Source organism: Trypanosoma conorhini, assembly GCF_003719485.1.
Source record: "Trypanosoma conorhini strain 025E chromosome Unknown Tco_14.4_contig_00305, whole genome shotgun sequence".
NCBI lineage: Eukaryota > Euglenozoa > Kinetoplastea > Trypanosomatida > Trypanosomatidae > Trypanosoma > Trypanosoma conorhini.
Genome location: NW_021704394.1, coordinates 1 through 21272, shown reverse-complemented (window position 1 = coordinate 21272; position 21272 = coordinate 1). Strand labels below are relative to the sequence as shown.

Genomic DNA, 21272 nt, shown 5'->3' with positions numbered 1-21272 from the left:
AATCTTTGTTCTATTGTTGTTTTTTAACTCTTTTCGTGTCAAGCTTTAAACCCGTTGTAGCTCAGCCATTTGTCTCTTCCACGCCGCGATTGCTTTCGTGCTTCGACCGCTTGCGTGCATTTGGCATGAAGTGGAAGTGGGTGATCTTGCCGTTCGTTTTGTTGTTGTTGTTCTCACTACGGGATGCTGACGGTGCCTCGCTTCTGCGTTTCACCCTGCTCTCCACGGGAAGACGACGGCTGTCGTGGGTGGTGCGAGGAGAATTTATTTCCCGCTTTTCATTCCACTTTGTGTGCGCGACCGTTCAAAACGAGGAAGCTTCCTTTTTTTTTCTTTTCTTTTTTTCCGGGGAGTTTGTCGTGTGCATCGCTGGGGCCGGGGCCGGGGGTGGGATAGGAGAAAACATTTTGGACGTTGCTGTTTCTACCTAGCCACCCTCCTTTTTTTTTTAATTTTTGATTTTCATTTTTCTTTTCTGGTGGTTGTTTAACTGGCCAAATTGCTGGGGCACGGGATTGCCGTGGTTTTATGGGCACGTGCCTACGACATCGCTTGGACTATTTGCTCCCCCCCTTTTTTTGTGCCGTCTGACGTTGTGCTGGTGCGAAAGCCGTAGTTGGGCGTACGATGAGCGGGGCGGCGGCAGCGAGGGAGCTCAGCGAGGCGAATGCGCTTGAGCCTTCCCCCCTTTCGCGGGATGGCGCGGAGGGGCTGCATGGGGATAGGGCCCCGCCGCCATCGCCGTTGCAGCTCCGTGGAGACCCGTGGCGGTACGTGGTGGGTTTAATCTTCTGCATCGTATCCGTTTCGAACGCCATGCAGTGGATCACGTTCTCCGCAATTGTAGAGGAGGTTCGCGCGTATTTTGGTATGAGTGCTGTGCAGGTGAATTATCTTGCTACAACGTACGTTATCGCCTATGTGTCTATCGTTTTTTTAAGCTGTAAACTCTACGAGGTAACTGGGTTGAAGGTGGGCGTCGCGATTGCCGCCTCGGCAAATGCCATTGGGTCTGCAATTAAACTTATTGCACTCTACCTATGGCCAAACATGATCCTCTTGTATGTGGCGCAGGTGTTTAATTCCGTCACCGAGGTCCTTACAATTGCCACCCCGCCGCTCATTGCGAATCGTTGGTTCCCGGAAGGCCAGCGGATGGTCGCCAACACCGTATTGAGTAGCGCCCTCAATTTCGGTTGCGGCATCGGGGTGTTGATTCCAACCTTCTTCGTTACACCGGAGAAGCGGGAGCGCAAGCACTTAGCGCACCTGTTTTGGTTTCAGTTTGCAATATGCGCCGGTATATTTCTTATGGCTATATTTTTTATTCCCTCGCGCCCTCGTTACATGGCAAGCTACGCCGCGGCACGACAGCAACACAATGAGGAGAAGCGTTTGGAGGCCGTTCGAGGCATTGTGCGACGTCGCAAAGTCCGAAGCGACGGTGGGCAGGTTCAACAACGGCAGGAAGATAAGGAACGAGAAGAAGAGGGGGAGACTGTTGTCTGTGAGGAACGTGATGCGCAGGATGTGCAACCCATCAATGTGTTTTCCACCATTATGGATGCCCTCCGCATGCTAAAGGGGAATCCCTCCTTTGCGTTTCTCATGATGGCCAGCGCGGCCGAACTTGGCCTTATATGGGCGGTCGCCACAGTTCTACCTCAGTGTTTGAGTCCGTTTGGCGTGTCAGAAGTAGAGAGTGGATGGATCGGCTTTTCAAATCTAGTCCTTGGCACAGTTGTGGCGCCGTTTTTCATGCCCCTCGTGGAGCGGAGGCGGCGGTACAAAACGGTACTGGTCTGCATTGCCATGATCCTCACTCTGAACATGTCTGTTCTAGTCCTCGCTCTGTCGTTTGGTCCACCTCCGCGTGATAACCGTACGTATTATGTTGCAGTGTCGTTTCTTCTTTGGGGCGGTGTAGCGGGCCTCTGCCAAAACTTCATGATGCCGCTTATGTTTGAGTTTGTTATCGAGCTTACCTTCCCAATGGCGGAGTCGACAAGTGCCCCCGTACTGACCTGGGCGGCCTGCCTATCGAACCTTATTTTAACTATCGTGTTTGGCAAAGTGCTTGGGAATGCTCCCACACGGGGCGAGGCACTGGATGTTTTTATAGGGGCAACAGTTGTCTGCTTTTTGGGGGGCCTCTCACTCTTGTTGGTGTACCCGTACCGACGAAGACGCGAGTATGAGCTTCTCATGAAGGAGAGGGATGAGACGTCGTCGGCCGTCGCCGCAGCAGCTTAGAAGGCAGTAAAGGGACACGGGGACTTGTGAAGGCGACTTTGAAGAAGCAGGAAACAGCAACAAAATGACGGATTGGGTGATGAAACCTTTGTGTTTGTTTGTTTGTTTGTTTTGTTGGTGCCTGTGTATACGTTTGCAGTAGCGCGTAGATGAATGACCTTGCGTGAGCGTCGGCCTTTTACTTGCCCCCTCGCACAGACACACGGGGACAGTAACAGATAAATATGCCGCTCCCAGAAAGGGGTCGCTTTTTGGAGGAGGTGAAATATTGACGGGTGGAAGAAAATAAGGCCGCAAAGACATAGGTGTGGATGCGTGCACTTTTCCTTCTCCTTCTCAGTGTGCTTGGCAATTTGTTTCCCTGCTTATGCCTTGCGTCCGTGCCCGTCTGCACCGACTACCGTGGCAAGGAATGAGCAACGTCTTTGTTTGAGGAGGGCTTGGCGATAGTCTAGTTCCCCTGCCCGCAGCGGCACGGGGGCGGGAAAGTCGCCTTGCTGCAGCTGGGGGCGCAGGAGAGGGAGGGCGTGTAGTTGCCGCATCGCCACGCACGCAGTCACACACAAGGCGTGTCGACTCCAACCTTCCTTTTCCTTTCCGTAGGTTTCTTTTTCCTCTTTCGGGTCGTTGTTTTTTTTTTTTGCTTTGGGTGCTTTTCTGTCATTCGTCCATGTGAAGCAAAATTAACGCCTTCTTTTGTTTCCTTTTACACGTCTGTGCGGGTGGATGGGAATTAACTGCTTTTCTTGGAGTGTGATGTTCTCTGGGGGGATCGTTATTATTATTATTTTCTTCTCTCTTTCTTCGTTTTGATGTTGCTCCTTTGCGCCTCCCCACGCAGTGCTGCCTCCTGCTGCGGAGGGAGCCGTCGGTGCAATAGATCTTTTCCCCAGGCACTGCGTGAGGGCGAGGTGCCGCATGCCGCAGGTATTGTTTTCTTCTCTCCCCCGCGTGGCGGAGGGCGTGTTGCGGCGGGACGAGGCGTTGCGCAATGAGGAGCAAAAGCGGGACGAAGACGCACCGGAGAGGATCGCCCACGGCAGCGACATGGACTTCTTCGTGGACGAATACGTTGGCGCAGAGGCAGCAGCAAGAAGGGCCGCGGCTTCCGGTAATTTCGCCGCTGCTGAGGCAACGATGCTCCCAAGTGGGGGCACGACGCAAGCTGCGCGGGCCCGCCCGCGGAACCAAGACAGTCTCGCTGTCGACTGTGAGGTCTGTCTGCAGCTCCGTGGAGCAACTGGCGAAGATGGTGGAGGGAATTTTCGCATTTGTGTCCCGGCGGCGCTGCCAACGTCTAGGCTCGCGGCGTCCTCAGCTGTGTCCCCCGTCAACGACTCCGTGCTGCCCCACGTGAAGCAAATGTGCGGCAAGAACGCCGTGTTGGAGGTGGAGGGGGCAACCGCCCCCGACTCGGGCGCCGCGTGGAGAGGGAACTGTGAGGGATGGACTGGGGATGGGGCCTGCGACGGGGAGGAGGATGCGGCTGCGGCCGTCTCTTCTGGAGATGCAATCAACGGCAATGCTCAGCAGGGATCAGTGCTAACAAAAACAATGTTTATGCAGGCCAATAACTCCGAAGGTTTACTAAGTGCGGACGATTTTGCGAATACTGTTGCTTCAGAAGAAAACGAAAGAGGAGCAGGAACAGGAGGAAACGTGGTGTATACGATGAAACTTGCACCCCGCTTCGTCTTTGGCCTAAGTTTGCCCTTTGAGGTGGAGCGGGCCCTCGTGGATTTCTGCCGAGAGAACGTGAGAGCCTCTCTACCACCTCCTGTATGGCTTTCCGCGTTCTTGTACACGACGACGCTGCGCTGTCACTCCTTCGCCGCCTCGATGGCCACCCTTTTCCCCTCGATGTGTCGAGCGAGGTTGGAAGAAACAACGGCAGTGGCTACACTAGAAGGCTTCTGCATTGTGGCTCTCAATATCATTGCCCAACTGGGGCATCTGCACCGACGACAACTCCAGGAAGCAGGCAACGTTGACGAAACAACGCTGGCTCAGTGTGGTTTGTTGCACGACAATGCCGTTTTCTCTTCTTCACAGAAGGAGCGGGTGCGGCGCTGGCTGCAACGGTATATCCCAATGGAGGCCTATGACGGAAATGAAGAAAGCGAGACAGTCTTGCGAGGTCCACCTGGTTGTGTTCGTTGGCCCTCTGCGGTGTCGATTGTCTTTCACATAGCCTTGGACCTCGCCAAGGTCTTGTTCCCTCCACTGTTACTGAATCTGGAGTCAACAATCCTCGCTGCGCTGCAGCCACTACTTGAAGCACGCTCGGTGGGGTCGATGCAGGCTCCCTCTGGTGATTCTTTCTTTGCCCCGTCGCTGCGGCGGCCACGGAGCCGCAGACAAGCCGTGATGTTGTTGACGCAAGAGCCCTCTTCGTGGTGGGGCTGGTGGCGTCGAGGCGACAGCGAAGGGAAGAGCAGTAACGACTGCGGCATCAGCGCCGTTTGCGCGTCAAGGGGATATGCCGCCCTTCGGGTGTTGCAATGCTTCACATTTATTTGCCCGCAAACAATGCCAGAGGGGTCTTGTAACCTCCTCAGCGAGGAAGAGGACTCGGAAGTGGCACATTTCCTCCTTTCGGCTGCGGCGCTCTTCACAGAACTGCTCTTGGACCGTGAGGTGACAACCACCCTTGGACGCGCCACGAAGGAGCTCACGCGGCTTTACTACTGGCCCTTGGGAGGGCCTAATGGCAAGCAAGCAGGTGCGTGGCCGTTGCAGGCAACCCGGGCCCTGATGCGCTGCTTTATTGTTCTTGTCTGTTGGTTCGCCTTCCGCCCCAGCGGTTATTGCGCGAAATTCGCCCAACAACATTTTGGCTCGCTCTTGCACCTCGCCGCCTTGTACCGTGAACGGCATCCGCCAACGCATCCCCAGAGCGAAGAAGTTGAAGAAGGGGGAGAAAAATTGGGCCGTGCTCAGCTGCTGCTGACGGTTTGCAGTCAGGACTATTTTTCATCACTCTCCACGTTGCTTTGCCGTCTGCGTGAACAATGCGGCGTCCGACGCCGCGGCGGCCAGTGCCCACGCACAGCACGGGAAAATCCATGGCAGCAGCTGCAGCAAGGCAAGATGCCAAGCCGCCTGCCTCCAACTGAGGAAGACCGGACGACAAACACTTCGCACAGTCGTTTTTCCGCGGCTTCCCTTAGCGTCACGAATGCCGCGCCGGAAGTTGTGCTTGCGCCTCAGCTTTTAACAACGCAAAGCGATGCGGCCCCTCTTGGTAATGATGCGGTTCCGTCGCATTTACGTCATAAGCTTCGGCGTGTGATTCGTGAAATTCGTCCCGTGCTTCGTCAACTTGAGCGGGACGTGTTTGCGAAGTACGGGACATCGGCTCCAACTCCGCTTGGCTCCAAACGACAACGCGAGGCGGAGGGCTCCGTCTCTTCACCTTTGCAGCGTCGCGAGGGTGGACTGCAACTTGTCGTATCGCCTCAGTTCGAGCGTCACGCGTACAGTCAGCCAGACAGCCGTTTATGGGAGTGGCAGTTGGAATGCAGCGAGTCCAGTGACGACGATGCAACAGACACCTCTGGCAGCGGGAGCGGATGACAGAGAGACAAGCATCGACACAGAGAAGAGAGAAAGACTGGAAACGGTCGAGAGCAGAGTATATATATATATTTTTGGTTTCTGTGGTTTTTAATGCTGGTGGAGAGAGAACGCCCGAAAAGCTTGGGCTTGCGGAAGGATAGTTGGGGTAAAGCATAAATACACACATAGACATCTATCAATGTGTGTAGTTTTGAGGCTTCTTTTCTATTCTGCCTTCTCCGCGGCACAGACGTAGACTGATAATGCATATATTTGATTTCTGGGTTTGTAACGGCGTGGGTGCATGTTTGTTTTCTTTCCTTACTTTTACTCATTCCCCATTTTGTTGCTTCTGTTTTTCTTTTGTTTTGCTCTTGTATGTGTGTGTTTGTCACCCACGTAAGAGGATTCATTTTTTTTTTATTTGGCGCCAGTCTGCGTTTCGTTGCGTGCGCCTTTGCGCTCCTGCGTTATGCCCACAGAGTGCAATGGGAATTCGCTTTGGTGCGCGTTGGTGAAGCCGCGAAGTGGGTGGTTCGACTCATCCTGCGCCTTCCCCTTTTGTCTCGTCCTGTTTTTTTTTTGAGCTTTCTTTCCGTGTGTCTTTCCCTTTCTGTGTGTGTGCGTGCGTGTCATCGCGTCTCTCCTGTTGTCTCTGCTGCTGTTGAATTCGCAAAGGGATTCCGTGGGTAGTGATGGCCGCCAAGGTTGACACGAACGACACGCTGGCGTGCACTTACGCCTGTCTTATGCTCAACGACGCCGGCTTGCCCATCACGGCGGAGAGCATCGAGGCTGCGTGCACCGCGGCTGGTCTGGAGGTGCGCAACACCCTGCCTATCCTTTTCGCTCGCTTCCTCGAGAAGAAGCCGCTGGAGAGCCTCCTCGCCGTCGCTGCGGCGGCGGCCCCCGCCGAGGGCGCCGCGGCTGCTGCCGCCGCAGGTGGTGCTGCCCCCGCTGCCGCCGCCGCCGCCGCCGCCCCTGCAAAGGAGGAAAAGGAGGAGGAGGACGACGACGACATGGGCTTTGGCCTCTTCGACTAGGCGTGCGTTTCTCTGAATAAGGGACAAACGACTCGTGAATGCCGATTTGCACCTTTTTTTTCCCCCAGTTCCCTTGTAATTTCATATATATATATATAGTTTTTTTCTTATCTTCAAAGATCACGTGCCTATTTTGGGGTGAGTTGCGCCCTCTGGCTTACTTCCCGCCGTTTGGATTGGCTTTATTTGCCTGTGTGCGTGTGTCTCTTTCTGCAGGCCGACGGTTTTCCTTCCTTTTCTCCTATTTTCTGTGCTTTGCATTTCTGCTTCTGCAGATCTCATTCGTGTGTTCACTCACCCATAAGATCCATGGCCGCCAAGGTTGACACGAACGATACGCTGGCGTGCACTTACGCCTGTCTTATGCTCAACGACGCCGGCTTGCCCATCACGGCGGAGAGCATCGAGGCTGCGTGCACCGCGGCTGGTCTGGAGGTGCGCAACACCCTGCCTATCCTTTTCGCTCGCTTCCTCGAGAAGAAGCCGCTGGAGAGCCTCCTCGCCGTCGCTGCGGCGGCGGCCCCCGCCGAGGGCGCCGCGGCTGCTGCCGCCGCAGGTGGTGCTGCCCCCGCTGCCGCCGCCGCCGCCGCCGCCCCTGCAAAGGAGGAGAAGGAGGAGGAGGACGACGACGACATGGGCTTTGGCCTCTTCGACTAGGCGTGCGTTTATACCAGGCGTCTCTATGTGAGCACCACGATGCTGAATCTGTACCACTGAGTTTTTGATTTTCTTCCTTTTTATTTACTTTTGTTAGAAATGACTCTTGTAGTGCCGTTTATGCTTTTTTTATGTTGTTGTTTTTGTTCTTGGGCCGCGTATTCCTTCTTGCTAAAGGCATGCCTCTGCTTTTTTTTCCTGCTTATTTATTTGCCTGAGCTTGCGCACTCTCACGCGCTGTGACTGCGGCTGCCCCGTGCAGGTGCTCCCCAAGTCGTCCACTCCGAGGCGAAGAACAAAAATAAACAGGTCCTCCTCGCAAATTATATTGCCAGTCTTCAGGCTTTTATTTATACGGCGGCGTCTGTGAGTGGGGTGGGGGGAACTTCGCTGCGTGCGCGTCGTTGCACCGAGTTGGGGAAAACATATATATATATATACACACACACACACAGAGAGCACACACGCAGGCAAATGCAGCACGTGAGACGCCTGGAGAAATGTATCAAGCGCTGCGAAGATGACATGGAGCGCGTCAACGCCGTGGTGAAAAGTTCTGACTGCTCCATCGCGGAAAATGGGTCGGCGTGGCAACTGTGGGAAACCCTCGAGACGGACGAGGCCGCGCTGGTGCACGTACTGGCGGTCTGTGATACATTTATTCACAGCTGTCGCTTTCGAGTGATGTGTCTTTTTTCCCAGGGGAACGAGATCTTGGCGCAGATGCAGCTTGCAAAGCAGCGGCTTCTCAGATGTTTCAGCTCCGTCGCATCCAAACAGGGGAAGGGAGGAACGACAACCGCAGCGTCTGGCAGTAGTGCCGATGCGGGTGAGTCGGCAACCATAACCCAACTTGTGAGCGGGGCCCCAAGGCTTCTCTGCGAATTGCGAGATCGGGAGCAGCAGCTCATTGACAACGCCTTGATGATTAAGAGGGACGTGTTTCACTCGTCGCGCGGAGAAGGCGATGTCATGTTGGAACTTCACGCTCAGCAAGAAGGCAGCCCCAGGGGAATGACGCCTGAATCGCTGCTGCACATTTTTCCACTGTTTCCGGAGGATGCGGCAAGGGAGACGCATGCGGGGACAGCCGCAGCAGCGTTGAAGAACGAGCACGGCGTTGGACCGTCGTCGCCGACGGGGGAGGCGGATACAATTTGGACGGACTTGCGGCTGATGAACATCTCCCTCAGAAGCGCTTTTGCTGCAGCAGCATGTAAACACCACTTTGCGGCCGCCTACGACTTCGCCTTCGTGACTAAGCTGGTCGTCACGAAATGCTTCACCGCGGAGGAGTTGCTGATGACAGTTTTGGCGCTGGAATCCGGCAGATCAGGAGATTCTTCTCCGCAACACGATGTACAAAGTTCGGAAGGGGCGACCTCGCCCTGGGTTGCTTTGATGTTGTCCGACCTTCACGCCAACGTCTTGCCCAAGGAGGCGTTTTTGACACGCGAGAATCTGACACCGCCGTATTATGTTTCTCTCATTTTCGCCTCACTGGTTTGGAACACCGCCTTTTGTTTGTGGCAGAAAGGCTGCGTGAAGGAGGCCCACCAGTGGTTGTGCGAGGTTGACGTGGAGCGGCTCCTTGTCCTTGCAGCCGCGAAGGAAAAGGAGGATGCGGGCGCAGACGTGAATGGCATACACGGTCTACATACACGGCGCCATGTCATGAAATATTGCCTGCGGCCATCCTTGGAGACATGCATGACCCCATCCCACCCTGGTACGTCAACCCACGTCGATGAGAGCTGCACCCCAAAGGAATTGCAGGACGAGCCTCACGAGGCCCCTCAGATCCATCACCTTCTGCGCCGCATTGTGGCCTTGCGTGAAGTGTGCGCCATGCTGCTTTCATGCACCACTCCACAAGACGTCTTGTTTCTCATCCTCCAGATGCAGCATGCACTTCGGTGGCAAATGCGTTGTAGCCTGCACCAAGATGACCCTGTGGGCGCCGGCGAAGACGTCCCTACAACCGGAGGGTCGCCGACCGATGCAACGGCTGAGGCGCTAACTGTGGTTGTGCTCATCGTAGAATACTACCTCACCCAACGTGCGATGGCGACGGTGGAGGCGTCCGCCTCGTCGGATGCCTTTTTGCCCGTGACCGTTGATGCGGCGGTGCAGCAGGCCTGCGATGAGCTGATTTACTTCCTCAGCTCGGGGAGATTGACGGGCGTGGAAGACGTGGAGCAGCGTGGCATTCCGCCCTCGTGGCACCTTCAGTACGACGGCGACGACAAACACGATGCGCGGGGGGATGACCCCGAAAGGGCAAAGAGGCCGCCGTGGCTCTCGGTGCAAGTTCTTGGCACGGCGCAGGCCTTTGCCTCTGGATTCCACGGTAGCGTGTTCTACCAGTGTGCTGTGGCAGCCCATGAAACAAGGGCGGTAAGGCGCGAGGCGCAAAGGGAGGCGGCTAAGCCAGCAGAGAGGCGATCGTCATGGTCGGCCTCGCTTGCTAATATGGTGCAGAGTGCGGCTCGGTTGATTATTAAAGGTGTCGGTAGCTCGTGGGAGGAGGTTGAAGACGCCGGGACCGCGAGCAACTTTTCTTCCTCGTGTAGTGAACTGCGTCCAAGTCGGTTGGTGCCCCAATGCTTCAAGGAGAAGCAATATTTGCGGGCGAAACAAGGAACGGGTATTCTTTGGATTCCCTCTTTGCATGGCGTCGGTGTACAGTTATTACCAGAGGAAGAGGTGGTTGAGGGCCCATACAAAGGTTTTGATGATGTGGCGTGGCGACTGCTGGTGGTGGCATGCCGATATAGCAATTCTCAGTCGCTTGTGTCGTTGACGTCTCACGATGGCGCGCGTAGTGGCGGCGGGCCCCTTGAGATGGTTGTCCCGGAACTCAACAATGCCGTGAGAATTTTAATGAGCAACCTGAACAATCGTGCCGGGGACAGGTGGTGGCCGTTGTGGCATCAGCAGCGAAACCTAAGTGCGGGTCGCGCACGCATCGGTAGGCTGCTAGAAGCGCTGGATCGAGGGACGTACATGTCGGTGATGCGGGCTGGCCTGCGACGCGCCACTGCGGATGACGGAGCCCAAGGGAACAGGGCCCCACAACCGGCCGCGGCATCGAAGAAGAGTGAAGATGTCGTGAAGGAGCATACGGGCGAGGAAACGGAAGCCGTTTCTGGGCTGTGGGATTTTCCGCCCCCAAAGTATATCCCGCCCCTTCAGTTTGACTTCTCAGCTTTTGCTTCTGGTTCCGCGCAGGCATTCTGGGCAACGCAGCAACTTGTAGAGGATCTTTCACGCCGGCAGAACGCGGCAGATAAGGCCGCTTCTACTGGCAATGAGACGCCGGCTGAGGATAACAGCCAGTCCTTAAGCCTTCTCACGACAAGGTCGCGACATCTTCTTCACCAGGCGTTGCCGGGCATATGGCAGTTTATGCCCTGGAAACTTATTTACAGCAGTCGTTTTCATGGATTTAGCTTTACCAACATGCTGTCGTGTAGCCAACGCGTGGTTGATGCTGCCCGGAGACGGAAGAATATGCCACCCATGCTTCTTGTAATGGAAGTTGTGAGCCCAAACGGAGGAGCATCCATCGATAGCACAGAGGGGCCCGTGAGGCTTGTGATTGGGGCATTTTTATCCCATCCCTTGCATGTTGGTACGCACCGCTTTTACGGCAACAGTGATACGTTTGTGTTTCAGCTGCTAATTTCCTCGACACCGGCGTCCACGGAGCTGCGTGTGTACCGTGCCACAGGAAAAAATCAACAATTCATCAAAACAACTTCGCGTTCACTTGCGGTTGGAGGCGGTGGGGGGTGTAGTGTTTTTCTCAATAACACTGTAACGCATGGTTCCACTGCAGCTTGTGTCACCTTCGATGCCCCACCCCTCACGCAGTGGCACACACCACCCTTTTCCTTGTCGTGGTCCTTCGATAGAGCCTCCGTGGCGGCGGCGGGGGAAGCGATGGAGAAGGATGCGGCGAGGAGCTACGCCTTTGATATTCGCTCAATAGAGCTGCTAGTAGTTGGGGAACCGAAGGAACCCTAGAGTCTGCTGCTGGGGTGCGCGGTTTTTCAGGTTCGTATTGCGTTTTTATTTTTATTTTTATTTTTCTTCTGTTTTCTCCCTGTTGTTGTTTTCTTTTTTCATTCATGCTTGGTTTTATTCATGGCTTTGCGTGTATCTGCGTATACGAGCGGTTCAACTGCAACTCCGGTGACGATTAGTTTTGTGTTGTTCGTTCCCCCTCTCCTCTCCTCTCCTCCCTCTACTAACACACACACACACACACACACACTTTTTTTTGTTGTTGTTGTGGCTATTGTTTTTTTTTTCGAGAGCGAAATTTGTCGTGGCGCTTCACCGTTTTTTTTTTTCTTTTCCTCTTCTAAAGTATCTTTTGGCGTACGTGAGCACACACGTATGCGTATGTGAAGTTGTGGCCCTATATGCGTTTTTCATGTGTTGCTTCTTCTGGGGCGCAATCCCACGGCAAGGCAAAATCACGTGCTCCATGGGGCCCTGCGCGGGGAAGATGCACTCTTTACGCACTTGCACGGGCGTGTAAGTGTAGTTAGTTGGCGGTTCCATGGAGACGGAACTACTCACTATGTGGAAAAGAAAAGAAAAAAAATTCCTTCCCCCTGTTTCTTCCTTGCTTGTTCGTTGCATTTGCCTTGCGGTGCCTCTGCCGCATACGAGCAGCTGCCTCTGCTCCCTTCACGCATCTCTTGCTCCTCTCCCGCCCTTTCGTTTCTCTTTGTCTAGGCACTTCACACGCATCCAGGCTTCTTTAGTAGGCGAGGAGGAGAAAATTCAGGGACGGGGACAGGAACGAACCGGCGAAGCGACAAGAAAGAAAGAGAAGGAAGAAGAAACGAACGCTACGTTCATAGAAACCCGAAAGAAAGAAAGAAAAAGTCTGTCGTAAGGCCGAGGAAAACAAAAAAAAAGAAGAACGGTAAGGACACCTACCTTTACAGTTTTATATACAGTGACACGTGTAGGCAGCTACAAGTGCATTGCCTTCTGTGTGTGTGTGTACATATATAGATAACTGCGAAGGCAAAGTACGCATCACACAAAGAGAAGGGAGAAAAAGGTAGAATAAGTGCATCTTCTTTGTACGCTTCCAGACTACCTCTAGATATCCATCGTTCTTGGTTCATTACACACCCCACGTACCCCCCGGACAAGCCCCACCTCCAGCCCTAAGTTGCCGCGACGAGAGGAAACGAATACTTGAGAAAAATACATATATTATTGTGACCTACGGCATAAAGACGTGTGAGACTGTTTTTTTTTACAGATTATTATTATTATTGTGTGTGTGTGCGTGTTTCGTCGTGCCCGTGAGTGTGCGGGATTTGCTGGTTCTTATTGACCACACTGCGCGCGGCTTTCCGAGAAGACGATGACACTTGTGGAGACCACTGCGCCTGCTTTCGCTGCGACTTCGCGACGACATGTGAACCGCACAGTTGCCCAGCATCCAAGTGGCGATAGCGGCAACGGTCACATGCACCAAGCGGGCCACCATGACGCGTGTCTCCAGCAAGGGCGGGCCCTGCTGCCGTTGACAGCACAGACCTCGGGTGAGGGATCGGGCAACTACGCCCTGCAGCCACCTATTGCTCTTCTCTCGTGCCGCTGCCGCCGGGACCCGGCGGTGATGCGTCTGCAGGCTGCTCTGGCGCATGGAGAGCCGTGGAGCTCTGACAACGGAAGCCCAGAAGCGCAAGCACCGTCGTCGGAGGCGACAAACTCAGCTGCAACTGCAAAAAGTAGTTTTTCCTTTGGCTACGACGATGATGCAGTTTCTTCTTTTCCCTCCACACCGGATTGCGGCTCAACAGCTTGTTTTTCGCAGCGTGCAAAATCCCCGGCGTCGCTGTCGGCGACATCTTCAGCCGTGTTGACTTCAGGATGCGAGAGTAGTGATTCTTCATCAGCGGTGGAAGCCACGGTTGCGGCGAACAACCGCCCTTCTACGAACTGCTACTGGGCGTCAAGGCGGCAGCAGGGTATAGTAGAAAGACAAGAAGGGTTGTTGCAAACACCGCACGATGAAGAAACTAATGAACGTCCGCAGACTCCGTTGTTTGGGTTTGTCCCCAAGGCAGCTGCACTCCAAGACGCGGGGAGTGGCATGAGACGCAGCGGGAGTCGCGTCCGTGGTGTGCCCATGAATTCTTCTTTTTCTTCCTCTGCTGCTGCTGCTGCCGCCGCCGCCGCCGCCGCTTGGGAAGTAGGCGACAGAACACCCAAAAATGACGAAGACGCCGCCTTGTCGCAACACGAGGAGGACGAGGTCTTGGGCGTTACGGCGGAGGGAGAGTTTATCTACCGACGCGACGTCGACGCGGAACGGGGTCGTTTGGGTAAAAACAAACACCAAAGCTGTCTTGGTGGGCCTCTTTTTCCGGATGAATGCAGCGATGACGAGGCGTCGTGTGTGCTCCCTGCCACGGCCCCTTTTTGTACACCAGAGAAGAGCATATTTGCTACGGCCCTCAGTGGCAGGGCACGTGTACCACACCGGCATGGGGAAAGGGCCGGGACTTGGAGAGGCATGACCGCCACACACCCAACTGCGCCGTTGCAATCCGACGCGACAGTGCCCCAGCGGGGTTCTAGCGCAACACACAGTCAGCGAAAAACTACAAGGTGGAGAACAAGTGATGTGGAGTGGTGTTCTCTCCTACTGCAATACCGCACCTGTGAAAACGCCGACGAGGCGCAGTACAAGAAGTTGATAGATGCGGTGAATAACTGGCATGAGGCACGGCGTCGTTACCCTATTGAGGCATTAGAGCGCCGTTTGCTGGAAGGAGACAGTTATGACAGGCCCCCGTTCATTCTCCGGTGGTAATTGCTTAGGAAAGAAGCAGAGAGGAGCCATACAGCACAGATACACAAGCAAAGGACAAAGAAGTTAAAGAAGCGTGGAGTTTAATCCTTTTTTGTTCCTTTGCTTCTGGTTTAGTGTTTATTTTTCTTGTTCCTTTTTTTTTTGCTTCTTTTTTCCTTCTACTTTTATTTTCTTCCTTTGGGTTCTTGCTCTTCTACGAGCTTCATCTTACCCTTTGTTCTTTTTTATTATTTGTTTGAACTGCTGCGGGGTGGTGGGCAGGTGGTGTTCTTAGTTTTGCCCACTCCTGTTTGTGCACGCGCGCCACCGCCGCCACCGCCACCGCCGCAGGATCAAACACCTAACACGTTTTCCCTACCCTTGATTAACTTATTTGTTGTTGTTGTCTTGGCAACTGCTGTGGCTGCAGCTGCAGCTGCTATGTATGTGTGTATGCGTGTTTTGCCCTTACTGCAGGCGCTTTTTGACGCATACTTGCATTTCCCTCACTACCACCACCATCGTCCGCTTTTAGAACGGCACCGTTATCACCGCGGCATTTGCTCCTCCTTCTGCACTAACGCTGGATATTTCATCCTCTTTTTCTTGCCCTATCCCTTCTGTTGTGTGATTCCCTTTTCCCACGCTTCTTATTGCGTTTTGGTCGCCGCTCGTTTCGGGCGTACAATTCCTCCGCGACCACGTCTTTGCTATTCTCTTGTGTGGGGGTCGAACCGGGAGGGCGAGGAGGAACCACAACGTACGCCATGGGGGACAGAACAAAAGCAATAAATACGAGAAGAGAGCAATGCGAGGTGGATCTATAGAGCGTGCGTTCGTTTAATTTTAATAGGCATCGCATTCATCACATGTTTTATTTTTCCACGCCTTTTCCTTTTTATGTATGTCTTGTTACTCTTAATATTGCTGCTGTGCTTGCTGCCCTCTCGTCGAGACGTAGCCCTGATCGTCGAGGATGGTGTTGACGATGATGCTCCGCGACAGAGAGTAGTGAGGGTAGACAGTTTTAACTGCGATGGGGCGGTACTTTGGTGGTGGGGGTGAGGGGAGAGGCTGGCAAAACTTGCAGAGCGACAAACAACGGTGCCGCACACACACACACACACACACACACACAGGAAAAAGGGAAGCCATTTATCTCTTGCTCAGTACAAATTCGCACTTAAAAATCATGTGCCGTATTATTTGCAGGCAGCATGCGTCAGATGAGGGAGATGAAGTGCATAAGTGGCAAGTCAGAGAACAAATAAAAAAAACGCAATAACGTTTTCGCTCAATTTTTTTTTTATTTGACTGGGCGGAGGTCTGTTTTGTGGTGATGCGGCGTGCTACTGCTTACCTTCCTTTGAGTTGTTGTTGTGTTTTTTCTCGTCAGACTGAGGCAGACGCGCATAGAGGGAGTGAAAAAAAGAAAGAGCAGAAGAGAATATGAGTTGCATGCGTATCCATAAGAGACTTGTGGCATTGGGGACTTTACTGGGCATGGAATGAGAGGCCCGCACCTCAGTTGGTTTTGTATGTATGTGTTTTTATCTTCTCTCTGCCGATTTCTCATTCCTCGTATTGTTAAGTCTTATATGAGGGCGTTTTGCCTTGTATGTATGGATGCAGATTGACAGATGCCCACTTATCTGTATACATACATGCATACGTCTAACGTTGGTGCTCACATTTTTTTTTTCAGATTAGGGGGAGGGGGGCTGTGAAGACGCTGTGCTCAATGATTGTGGCTGTTTTTCCCCACACATCTCTAGAAGCCCCACCTCCTTTTTTGTTTTTCTTAATTGTTACTTTTTCATATATATATTTTTTGTTTCGTTTTTGGCGTGTGGGACTTTTTCCCGCTTTTCTCTGCGGCATTTTGTGTTTGTCGTTGTACCAAAAAAGAAGAAGAAATAAAAGGCGTTATGAGGAGATCTCTGTCGCATCGTGTTTTGTGTACCTGAAACGAAGAGAGGTAGAGAGGCTGGTGATAATGAGTACTTGTTCTCCACAACGTGATAGAGTGATGAATGGCGAGAAAAGAAAAATATATGCTCTCATGGGTTTTTTTTCCCTCCCTTTTGTATCCCGATTTGTTTGTTTTCTTCCTTCTGTGTTTGTACTTTTTTTTTTCTTTATTTCTCCTTCTCTCCCTGCCCCCGCGCTGCTGTTGATCAGAGTGGTCTCCCTCCTCCATACATTATTTTTGTTGTTGTTGTTCTTGCTTTTTTTTTCGTTTTTATTTATTTGGGAGGGGCCTTCAACGCTTTTTGAACAGTTGTTGCTGTTCCTTTGCGTTGCGCCCAACGTTTAACGCCTGTCGATGATACGACACGTACGCACACGCGCTTGCATGTCCTTCCCACTTCGACCAGCGAGTGCCGTTGGTGCGTGACATCGCCCTTAACATCGGCGGGATGCCGCATGTGCTTCATGCCCCTTCTCTTCTGGGGTGTGTCATGGTTCGTGCGCGCTCTTTCTTTTCAGCGTCGTCTGTCTGTGTGCGTGTGCGTTCGTTTGAATGAAGCTGAGGCATGAAGTTTTTTTCTGTGTGTGGTGTGTGTACTTGCAATTTCCTCGGCCTTTCGAAGAAGGAACGTTTTTTTTCTCTAAGTTTTCCGTGGCTGACGTGTGCGCGTAGAAGGGGAGGCGGTGGGAATTACCTGCCGTAGCTGGAAGTTTTCTGTGGTCTTCGTCATTCGCACCAGCTTTTTCTTCGCGGGAGTGTTTTTATGCCTGGGCACTCCGTGGGAATGCCTAAGCCCGCATAACTTTGCCATCCCATAGCTTTTACTTGCGTGCCCGCTGCCGGAGGAAGTTTGTTTATATATACATATAGAAATAATAACAATAAGGATAACACCTAATGCGTGGTAGAAGAGGAACTTTCTTCTTGGGCAAAAAAAAAGGAAAAAACAGCACCGCCAAAGTTGCAGCTTCTTCTCTGAATTGGGGCTAGTGCGCGATGCTTCAGCGCGTATTAAAATTCACTGCACGCAAATGTTCCCTCCCCCCCTCCCCCTCCTCCTTTCCTAGATGTCTACAAGCCTTTATGTTTACTTCCCCACATAGTGTTGTGTTTCTTGTATGTTTTTTTCTTCTGAGTGTTCCTGCCTGAGCGTCTTGCGGGTTCCGCTTCTTGTCGTGTGAAACATGGCCACCGTCATTTGAAGCCCCGCCAGAGAAGCAGAGCCATACCTTATATATATATATTCAGCTCCCCAGTTGTGAGTGTTGGTGTTCAAGCGTGTGTGTTGGAGCCAACGGCTTTAACCTGGGTGGTAGCAAAACTGTCCTTCCCAGAGTAGAAACGGGGCGGGGGTGGTGGGTGACGTCTCGCACAGAGTTAGAGGGGCGCTGGAGAGGATGAAAGAAAATATATTTTTGTTACACAGAAATGAAGAGAGGGGGAGGAACTCCCTCGCGTCGCCGTTTGGGGTGGAAAGGGGGGTGGCGAATGCCTGTAATGGAAATGGCAACCCAACGGCGGCACGGTGAGCAAGTAGGGACTGTTGTTGGCAAATCTTCTCGCCCACTCTCCCGCCTTTCTCCCTCTTGTTTGCTGGATCGGTAGCTTTCCTTTTGCATTTCCGCACCCTGCCGGTTTCTTCCTTCTGTGCATGTATTGCATAAACATAGAATGCGGCAAAACTGTGACGTGTGTTTGTTGCCGGTTTTTTTTTTGCTTTGTTGTACCACACGGTGTAGATTACGGTACGAACCACAGATGACCATCTGAATACTTCTTCCTTTTCTTTTTCGTCTTTATTCTGAATTCTTTTCGTGACGTGGCGCGTGGTGTCGGCGCCGCCTCCGCCACCACCAGCCCCTCCAATGACAGTTCTTTATTTTTCTTCCGTTTACCGCGAGGGGACTTTTGCGGCGCGGCACGCGGTGTTCCTGTGCAGTTTCTTTCTTTTTTGTGTCCGTCCCCGCCGTCTCTTCTTGCCCCGTCGTGGCGCTCACAGGCCGAAGTTTTCCTGCCATTGCCGCCTCCACGTCCGCTGCGAGGGCGCTGGAGAACCAGCGGCGCGAGGAAACTGTTAGGCCCTCGGGGACGAGGCAGAACTCGCACGCGGCGGCAAAGCAGAATTTGTGGGCCCCTTAGTGGCCCTCTGAACGGGTTCGAAACGAAGGGTTAAAGCAATGCCGGAGTTTGCGCGTCAAGGCGTGGATGTGGTTGACGGTGTGTGTGTGTTTTTCCCCCTTTTTTTTGTTGTGGCATCCGCTTATGCATAACCTCCCTTGCCCTTCCTGCTGGAAGGGAACGCATCTGGAAGGAAGAAAATTAAACGGGAAATTAAAATAAAACAAAGGAATAAAAGAGGGGCGTTGCGAAACAAAATACGGAACAGACGATGGAGAAGGACATGGGGTGCAAGATTTCCGTTGTACACCGCATACATGCATGTGAATGTTGGGTTGTGTATGAGCCATTTAGATTGAATCTCATTGTATTGGGAAAATGACCGTTGCTATGGCGTGTATGCCTGCCTCCCCACTCAGGGGTTTGGTAACAGTTTGCTGCCACCTCACTTTCTCTCTCTCTCTCTGCGTATACAATTCTTTCTACATTGGAGTTTGTTTCACTTCTTCCTCTTTTTTTTTGTCCCTTTTAAAGTTTTCCCTCCTTTTATTTGCGTTGTCTTCGCTTAGGTTTGGTTTAGAGAAGCGAAGAGGACACAAAGTGGTGCCTCTTCTCTGTGCTCGACTCATTGCAGAAATGCGGGTCCTCAGTCCTCCCAACGCACCACCATGTTTTTCTCGGTTTCTTCTGACACAACTGCTTATTCTTTTGTTTGCATGCCGCATGGGGACTGCGGAGCCGCTGCCGGACTGTCGTGACGTGGGGCTGTTTCGCGCACAAGCGCAAGGTGCAGCCGCGCCCAACGCGACCACTCCAGAGGCGACAGATGGAGACACCAACTTCACATGTCTGCTTCGCTCTGGGACGGCCGTGGTGGCGCTGCTGGGCTCAGCGGAGGGAAACTATTTAAGTCCCCTGCGAGACCCCGTGCGGTTCGCCGTGCCGCGTGCTTCTCCCGCGGCAACGAAGTTGGACAATAGTCGAGTTGCATCATTTCTTCTTAGGGTACGGCAAACTTTATCTCGGTTTTCTGCCTTTCCATGGGGCGATCCAGCCGCCGTGGAGCGCTTCTTCTTTCGGCGTCGGTTCCGAGTTGCTTTTGAGATAGATGCTTCTCCAGGTGGAATGACAAGTCGCAACCAACTCCTTAGTCGGGCAGTCTTTGATCGCATTCGCGCCACTTCCTTTGCACCCACAGCGGAGTTGGTAGGAAAAACGGGGAATAGCTCTGTCGGAGAGGTTCGACTTGGCTGCAACTTTGATAAAATGCTAGAAACGTATCAAGGTGTTTCCAAGACTCCGTCGCTCATTTCGCGGATGGTCAGCGAGGGTGGCTTCGGCGTCCTGCTTTCCGTTTTATTTGGTGGTAATGGCTTTGCTAATACTATTAGCAGTACGGCTAGGAATAGTGGGGAAGCGTCTTCCGGGGTTTTGTCGTCTGCCGAACTTGGGACGGCGTACGTTTTCGAGGAACTTGGCCCAAACGGGAGAAGCAGCCGGTGGTTGCCATCGTGGGTGGCGGCGTGGCTGGGCACTCGGCCCATGGCATCCACAGAAGCACTCTTGCGTGGAACAGAAGGCCGGCACCAGTTCGCGTACGAAGTTGAATTGCCTGTCGCAAGTCCAGTATGTCTTCGTCTGGCGGCTGCCCATGCTCAAGGGCTTTCGCTGCACGTAGAGGAAACCCTTGTGTTTGATATTTTTTGGTTAAAGGTTATGCTTCTTCTGTGCTTAATCTGGTTCTTGCAACCCTGGGTAGAAGATGTTCCGGCCTTTCAGATATTACTCGCTGGCGTAGGCGGAATCATTGTCCTGGTGGGGTTTTTGCTCATCTTCCTCTTTCGGAAGCTGCAGAATATGACACTGGGGAAAATTGGTCTTTTAGCACTTGTAACGATGGGTGGTTTCTCTGCGCTTGCCGAAAGTCTTTTGAGTGCGTACGCCGCTTTTATTTACTCCTATTTTAACTACGACGAGAATTCGGACCTGATTTTCCACCTCACGTGTGTGCTTCTTGTGATTGGCTTGGCCTGTGGCCTCTTTGCCAAGTTTTTCTGGGCGAGCTATCTTTTTTCACTGACACGATGGACGCTGCGGTGGACCCAATTTGGGGTCATCGCATGTGCCGCGATGCAGAACCGTGAGGCAACACTTCTCTTTCTTGTGGTGGCCTTTGCCTTCTACCCGCCCAGGCTGCTCCGGTTCATACTGTGGTGCTCGCGGTCGTACGAGCTGGAGAACCGAGAGAACGAACCACAGGAGAGTTTTCCCGGCTCCGCGAGGCGCGAGGTGGCGTACGCGCCGCCTCTGTGTGTTGAGGGCTTCATTGGCGGCTCTCGGGCGCTTAGCTCGGAGGAGAAGCTTCGCCTGTACGACGCCCTCGGGAACGAATACACGCAGCGTGCCCTTGCGCATCTTGCGGACGCCGTGAAGGAGGATCCCAGGCGGTATGCGTCACGCCTGAAGAATCCCAAGGAAGTCATGAATTGGGCACGACACTACAAGTAGCCTTTTTTCCTCTTGCCACACGCCATGATTGGCCGTAGCGCGTCAAACCTTCCGTTTCCCCATTATACGATGAGGCAGTTAAGGGTAGACTTCAAGGGTAAGTTTAGAGATTGTCCTCGTTGTTGTTGTTGTTGTTGTTGTTGTTGTTGTTGTTGCTTTATTCGCTCTCTTTGTATGCGCGTGTGTGTTTGCCTCTAGATACACAGTTTAAATATATGTGTGTGTGTGTGAATGAATGAAGTACATAAAATAAGAGGAGTGTTTATTTACATGTAGGGTAATGCTGAGAAGAAGTTTTAAAGTGACAAAAAAGAAGAACCAACAGCGCTGC

General features: G+C 52.9%; 7 protein-coding genes across 7 annotated transcripts, besides 16 other annotated features; all 7 read left to right on the top strand.

Annotated features, from left to right (window-relative positions):
* Positions 1 to 323: 323 nt before the first annotated feature.
* Positions 324 to 345: a microsatellite.
* Positions 346 to 437: 92 nt separating this feature from the next.
* Positions 438 to 475: a sequence feature (A-rich).
* A 152-nt stretch (positions 476 to 627) lies between these two features.
* Positions 628 to 2253, top strand: Tco025E_05331 (putative MFS transporter; the record flags this gene model as incomplete). Its single annotated transcript, XM_029372232.1, has 1 exon — positions 628 to 2253. The coding sequence occupies one exon, from the start codon at positions 628 to 630 to the stop codon at positions 2251 to 2253; it is 1626 nt and encodes a 541-aa protein (XP_029227657.1).
* Positions 2254 to 2344: 91 nt separating this feature from the next.
* Positions 2345 to 2372: a microsatellite.
* Positions 2373 to 3171: 799 nt separating this feature from the next.
* Tco025E_05330 (putative PTP1-interacting protein, 39 kDa) lies at positions 3172 to 5829 on the top strand (the record flags this gene model as incomplete). Its single annotated transcript, XM_029372231.1, has 1 exon — positions 3172 to 5829. One exon carries the CDS (start codon positions 3172 to 3174, stop codon positions 5827 to 5829), a length of 2658 nt encoding a protein of 885 aa, XP_029227656.1.
* A 677-nt stretch (positions 5830 to 6506) lies between these two features.
* Tco025E_05329 (putative 60S acidic ribosomal protein P2) lies at positions 6507 to 6854 on the top strand (the record flags this gene model as incomplete). Its single annotated transcript, XM_029372230.1, has 1 exon — positions 6507 to 6854. One exon carries the CDS (start codon positions 6507 to 6509, stop codon positions 6852 to 6854), a length of 348 nt encoding a protein of 115 aa, XP_029227655.1.
* Positions 6855 to 7163: 309 nt separating this feature from the next.
* Positions 7164 to 7511, top strand: Tco025E_05328 (putative 60S acidic ribosomal protein P2; the record flags this gene model as incomplete). Its single annotated transcript, XM_029372229.1, has 1 exon — positions 7164 to 7511. One exon carries the CDS (start codon positions 7164 to 7166, stop codon positions 7509 to 7511), a length of 348 nt encoding a protein of 115 aa, XP_029227654.1.
* Positions 7512 to 7627: 116 nt separating this feature from the next.
* Positions 7628 to 7663: a sequence feature (A-rich).
* A 287-nt stretch (positions 7664 to 7950) lies between these two features.
* Positions 7951 to 7980: a microsatellite.
* Positions 7981 to 7985: 5 nt separating this feature from the next.
* Positions 7986 to 11540, top strand: Tco025E_05327 (conserved TLD domain protein; the record flags this gene model as incomplete). Its single annotated transcript, XM_029372228.1, has 1 exon — positions 7986 to 11540. One exon carries the CDS (start codon positions 7986 to 7988, stop codon positions 11538 to 11540), a length of 3555 nt encoding a protein of 1184 aa, XP_029227653.1.
* Positions 11541 to 11581: 41 nt separating this feature from the next.
* Positions 11582 to 11639: a sequence feature (A-rich).
* A 99-nt stretch (positions 11640 to 11738) lies between these two features.
* Positions 11739 to 11765: a microsatellite.
* Position 11766: 1 nt separating this feature from the next.
* Positions 11767 to 11790: a microsatellite.
* Positions 11791 to 11825: a microsatellite.
* Positions 11826 to 12344: 519 nt separating this feature from the next.
* Positions 12345 to 12410: a microsatellite.
* Positions 12411 to 12816: 406 nt separating this feature from the next.
* Positions 12817 to 12855: a microsatellite.
* Positions 12856 to 12906: 51 nt separating this feature from the next.
* On the top strand, positions 12907 to 14364 carry Tco025E_05326 (uncharacterized protein; the record flags this gene model as incomplete). The annotated part of the gene is made up of 1 exon (XM_029372227.1): positions 12907 to 14364. One exon carries the CDS (start codon positions 12907 to 12909, stop codon positions 14362 to 14364), a length of 1458 nt encoding a protein of 485 aa, XP_029227652.1.
* Positions 14365 to 15453: 1089 nt separating this feature from the next.
* Positions 15454 to 15481: a microsatellite.
* A 957-nt stretch (positions 15482 to 16438) lies between these two features.
* Positions 16439 to 16487: a sequence feature (A-rich).
* Positions 16488 to 16546: 59 nt separating this feature from the next.
* Positions 16547 to 16591: a sequence feature (A-rich).
* Positions 16592 to 18877: 2286 nt separating this feature from the next.
* Positions 18878 to 18899: a microsatellite.
* Positions 18900 to 19156: 257 nt separating this feature from the next.
* Tco025E_05325 (uncharacterized protein) lies at positions 19157 to 20941 on the top strand (the record flags this gene model as incomplete). Its single annotated transcript, XM_029372226.1, has 1 exon — positions 19157 to 20941. The coding sequence occupies one exon, from the start codon at positions 19157 to 19159 to the stop codon at positions 20939 to 20941; it is 1785 nt and encodes a 594-aa protein (XP_029227651.1).
* A 118-nt stretch (positions 20942 to 21059) lies between these two features.
* Positions 21060 to 21096: a microsatellite.
* Positions 21097 to 21272: the final 176 nt, after the last annotated feature.